Raw genomic sequence first — 5,511 nt, 5'->3', positions numbered from 1 at the left:
TCTTTTCAATGTCATGAATCATTATAAATGTCAGGTTCATTGTTGTGGCATGCTGAAATGATTGAGTGGGAACTGTGCCCAGCACTGTGTTGTAAAACAATTGATCTCCAAACACATTGTTCTACAGCATGCATCAGCCCAAATAGATTTTCTTTGACTTTCATGACTACTCTTTTGTTTGGTCTTGGAGAATTTAAAGCTCAAATTTGAACACAATATTAAGACTATCTGCAGTGACTCTGTGCTTGTTATCTAGAGTCATCTACTTTTGGGATTGCATTCTGTATTTTTCCTTTACTTCAGTCATGTAATCAGAATGTATAAGTGAAGTTTGTTATATGCTAGTCTAGTGGATTAGAAATCCCATTCTTTATCTAGGTGCAAATGGGATTAAATTTGGTTTTCTTGGTAAAGGAAAAGCTTAGAACCCACCCATAGCAGTCTCTTTATCTTCTATGTTTAGTCATCCCCATTTGGAAAATCCAATATTGTTTTTTCCCCCATTGGTGAATGTGTGCAAATGTATGAGTTCCAAAGTTCAGCCTTTGTTAGCACAAAAGCAACACAAGTGAAGGTGTTTGCCTAGGTCTATTAAAATTGTATTTCTAGATAGAACTTGTGAATGACAAATGCTGCAGGCTTTCAAAAAGAGCTAGAAAATATAGACTTTATATAGAGGATAAAGAGCAAAAGATGACACTAAAAGAAATTTTTGAAGAAAAGAGGAGAAAAAAATAGAAAACTCAAAGTTACTTTTCTTTTAATAACCGTCGTTTTCTTTCTTGAAGTTGTGGGATTTCCTCAATACCTGCTTATTTTCTGCAAGACAAGGGTTTATAGATGGCGCTCTAAAGCATTTGCCGGAAGGTGGCGACACAGCCCTCATTGCCTAGAGCTGTCCCAGGTGCTGAACCCAGTTTCGGAGCCCACGAGAAACTGCTGCCAGCGATCAGGGATTCCACCAAGTTCTCCCTAGAGGCCTGCAAACTCTGGTTAGAAAAGCAAAAGGCCATAAAAATGCCCGACCTCATTTATAACACAAAGACAACAAAATTCCCTTCCCTAAATTTACTTGCTGCGGAGCTGTGGGAAATGGCCATATTCACTGAAATTAAAAACGCAATGGAGATGGAAAGGTAGGTGTGTGTGTGTGTGTGTGTGTGTGTGTGTGTGTAGAATACATACCGAATTGATTTTTTCTTCACTTTGAGATGCAGCTGTTTACCTATCCTTTGACCGGTTCTTTATAATTACTTTCTCCCCCAATTCCTCAAGGTTAAAAAAAGGCAGAGGCAATATCCTCCCCAAAGGAGACAGGCTGGACTGTGCGATGATAAACGGGGTTGATTTTTAAAAAGCTAAGATACATTCCCTTTTCTTTCCATGAATTAGTAATAATTTACAGACTGACCCAGGACTGTCCACCTCCCCATTCAGGCTCCGTGTGTCTCCTTTTCTCATTTCCTATTGCCACTCTGTGATGCTGACTCTACTTAAGAATTTGACAGAAATATGAAGCATTTTATGTAGTTAGATTTGTTTTCCCTCGAGTTTGGCCGGGTGGGAGGCGGAGTTATATGTTGTAATGTTGGTCTGACCGGCGGATCGGGTGTGTGCAAGCTAGTTCTGAGTCTCGGTCGACAAAAAGGGATTTGAACGCAAAGAGGCTGAGCTAGAGGGAGAGGAGGGCGGGGAACCAGGGGGAAGAGGCACTCAGGGTTGGGGAAGTGTGGGGAGGGGAGGGTTAGCGTAGGAGAGAGGGAGACTGGCTGTCGGAGCAACACCGGGGAGATAAAGGGAAGTGAGAAGGGAGAGGGAGACTGAAAGGGAAAACTAGTGGGAGAAAGAAAGGGAAAGAGAGAGGAGGCTTAAGAGAAAGAGAAGAGAGTAGAGGAGAGAGTGGGAGACAGCGAGGGAGAGAAGCAAGGAGAGGAGGGTTACAGAGTGGCTCTGGAGGACGGTGTTTCTCTATTCCAGATACTTCTAAGATTGGAGATTCTTTTCTGGTGGGGAGACTCCGGGTCTGGCAGCCAGTTAGGCAGTGGCAAAATAAAATGGACAGCGAGAGACAAATGTTCCAGCCACCTTTCCGCCGCCCGGAGATCCCGGAGCTGTTCTCCAGCCAATTCGTTTCCCAGCTGGAGTCTCTGAGCGCGCTGGACTACGAGAGCCCAGGGAGCGCCTAGAAGCTAGCTGCTCCTCGGAGATGCCTTCGCCTGAGCAGTAAGAACTTTCTGCTTGAGTCCCTGCATCCCCTCCCCCCGTTGAAACTCCCCAGGAAAGAGGGGCGGAAGACCCCAGGGGGAGGGGCGAGGGGGATCCTGGCGCAGCTCTTTCTCTCCTCCCCCTCCCCTGCCGGGCGCGCCGGCATGGATGTGCTCAGCCCCCTACAGGGCAACAACACCACGTCGTCCCAGGGTCCCTTCGGGACACGCGCCAACGCTACTGGCATCTCCGACGTGACCTTCAGCTACCAAGTGATCACCTCTCTGCTGCTAGGTACGCTCATCTTCTGCGCGGTGCTGGGCAATGCGTGCGTGGTGGCCGCCATCGCCTTGGAGCGCTCCCTGCAGAACGTGGCGAACTATCTTATAGGCTCGCTGGCCGTCACAGACCTCATGGTGTCGGTGCTGGTGCTGCCCATGGCCGCGTTGTACCAGGTGCTCAACAAGTGGACTCTGGGACAGGTCACCTGTGACCTGTTCATCGCCCTCGACGTGCTGTGCTGCACCTCGTCCATCCTGCACCTGTGCGCTATAGCTCTGGACAGGTACTGGGCCATCACAGACCCCATCGACTACGTGAACAAGAGGACGCCCCGGCGCGCAGCTGCACTCATCTCGCTCACCTGGCTTATTGGCTTCCTCATCTCCATCCCGCCCATGCTGGGCTGGCGTACCCCGGAAGACCGCTCGGACCCCGACGCGTGCACCATCAGCAAGGACCATGGCTACACTATTTACTCCACCTTTGGCGCCTTCTACATCCCGCTGCTGCTCATGCTGGTTCTCTACGGGCGCATCTTCCGAGCCGCGCGATTCCGCATCCGCAAGACTGTCAAGAAGGAGGAGAAGAAGGTAGCCAACAACCGCCTTGGTGCGTCGCCAGCCCCGCAGCCCAGAAAGAGCGTAAATGGTGAGCCGGGTAACAAAGACTGGAGGCAGGGCATGGAGAACAAGCCAACAGGGGCTCAGTGCGCCAATGGAGCCGTGAGGCAGGGCGAAGAAGGAGCCGCCCTGGAGGTGATCGAAGTGCACCGGGTGGGCAACTCCAAAGAGCACCTGCCGCTGCCCAGCGAGGCCGGTGCTGTCCCCTGCGTCCCCGCCTCCTTCGAGAAGAAAAATGAGCGCAACGCCGAGGCCAAGCGTAAGATGGCCCTGGCCCGCGAGAGGAAGACGGTGAAGACGCTGGGCATCATCATGGGCACCTTCATCCTCTGCTGGTTGCCCTTCTTCATCGTGGCCCTGGTCCTGCCCTTCTGCGAAAGCAGCTGCCACATGCCCACCCTGCTGGGCGCCATAATCAACTGGCTGGGCTACTCCAACTCTCTGCTCAACCCTGTCATTTACGCCTACTTCAACAAGGACTTCCAAAACGCATTTAAGAAGATCATCAAGTGCAAGTTCTGCCGCCGATGATGATGGGGGAGTAGCTGGCGCGTAGGCCCACCCCACCCAGCCTGCCTCCCCTAGCCCTCTGGAATCAAAACCTTTGCTACTGTTCCTCTAACATTCACAGCTGCTCCGCGCGCTGCTTCCAGACCCCCTCCCCCTCCCCCAGCCCTCTATTCCCAGCGGGGAAGGAGGGAGCCCCGTGCAAAGAGGCTACAGCCGCGGGGCAAGAGAGTCTGGGAAACTCCTAGAGTCTGTGAGAGGCGACCTTGGCTCAAACTTTGGTCTGGGAATCAGTTTTGGTTCCAGCAATTGCTTCCTCCCTCTTCTGCCCCCAAATCTTCGCGGCGGAAGTTTAAGCCTTACCCGTTCAAGGCAAAAAAAAATCCTCACAGAAGAAAAAACTGTACACCCAGCCGCCGCGCCCACTAAAGGCTCCCACCTGATCGCCTGACTGCTACAACTTGAACTTAAGGTTCAGGACTTTGCTTCATTCCCCAGCAACCCCATCCCCGCCCGCCTTCTTGCCCTAGAAACGTTCACTGTTTTTGCGGTCTCATCCCTTATTTCCTTTTCCATCTTCCCTTTATGCCCTCGCCAGTCCCTACGCACTAAATTGCTAGTCGGGAAATCTGGGAGGGTCTGCTTTTCCCGGTGCCTAAGGTGTCCCCGGGAACCTCCGCCTCCTGGTGCAGACTCCCAGAGTAACTCTCCCGGGAACAGCCCCGTGCTTTGTTTTCTTGGATTCAAAACAAGTGGCTGGAAGTTGTCTCTTAGGGTGGACCTGTAAGTACAAGGCTGGACCAGTGGGGCAGAGAGAGGCAGAACGAATTTATCCTTGCCTGCCTTGGTGTCGGCACTCGCCAAAGAAACTGACAGTCATTGGGAAGGGAGAGCGGACTTCTGTTATTACAGGTTGCTGGCGAGTCTGAACTGGCTGGCATCGCCACTTACCTACTGTGGGAGGCGCCCGCCGACCACGCTGCGCGCGCTGGGGCACGAGGGGTGGGGGTGGGGGGCGGGGGCGGGGTTGCCACGTGCCGGGAATCCCCAAGCCTTCCGCCCTCTCTGAGGTCTGGCGTGCGCTCAGCGCGCGCTGAAAACTAATCCCGACTGGAGCCATCCCTCCGCCTATGCCCCAGGACCCGCTGAAGAGAGGGTAAACAACAGCTAAGGTTTGAGGAAGCCGGCGCTTCTAGGTCCAGCCAAGCTCTAGAGACCAGAAAGACCAGCAAGTCCCACGGGGTGGCGTTTTCCAGGTGGGCCCGAGCTCTAGCTGGCACTCCCCTTGGAAACTGAAAGAGCAAGTTTATCCAAAAGAAGCAGATTCTTTTCCGCCTAATTCCACCCCTCGCCCCTTTCGGAGAGGGAGATAGGTCTGTTTAGCGCATCCTAGCACTACACAGGATTTGTTCTGCAGGACGTCCAGGACACTTAGTTAACCATGACTTAGGTTCCCAAAAGGGAAATTTGGGCTTTCAATAGAATGGGTCCCCGATAGGTTTAGCACTATGTGTGACCTCACAGGCGCTTACCCTAAATAATGAGGCCCTAAAGAGCTAGCTAGGCGTGCTCTCTCTGCGGAGTCCCGGAGACTCTTGTACATTTGCTCCTTGACCTGACTACCCTGCAACACAGGTTTGCCGGGAAACCGGCCACTTGCCATTTGAATACGTGGAGCACTCCAAGCTTTCTTCCCCTTAAAAGTATTCTTTCAGCCTTGCCACTCCTGCTGAAAAACTGGTTATCTTTACTGCCCCAGAAGGGAAGTTTTTCGGTGCTCCATTTGAATGTAAATTTCCATCCACGTGACCGGAGTCAAGTGGTTTGTTATAGTTAGATTCGTTTTCCAATAATTACACAACATTATTCATTCTTACTCCCCTCTCCCTTCATGTGT

The 5,511-nt window shown here is 51.9% G+C and overlaps 1 protein-coding gene across 1 annotated transcript; it reads left to right on the top strand.

The window, feature by feature from the left end:
• The first annotated feature begins 2,369 nt into the window (after positions 1–2,369).
• On the top strand, positions 2,370–3,638 carry HTR1A (5-hydroxytryptamine receptor 1A). Its single transcript, XM_060091715.1, has one exon. The coding sequence runs from the start codon at positions 2,370–2,372 to the stop codon at positions 3,636–3,638; it is 1,269 nt and encodes a 422-aa protein (XP_059947698.1).
• Positions 3,639–5,511: the final 1,873 nt, after the last annotated feature.

This window comes from Mesoplodon densirostris, chromosome 3, assembly GCF_025265405.1.
Source record: "Mesoplodon densirostris isolate mMesDen1 chromosome 3, mMesDen1 primary haplotype, whole genome shotgun sequence".
In the NCBI taxonomy this organism is placed as follows: domain Eukaryota; kingdom Metazoa; phylum Chordata; class Mammalia; order Artiodactyla; family Ziphiidae; genus Mesoplodon; species Mesoplodon densirostris.
Note: the sequence above shows the minus strand (reverse complement) of the source record. Positions and strands in the feature narration are given on the sequence as shown.

What these genes read in the sequence shown, in the direction of transcription:
- HTR1A (XM_060091715.1), top strand. Translation starts at nt 2,370, where the DNA reads ATGGATGTGCTCAGCCCCCTACAGGGCAACAACACCACGTCGTCCCAG.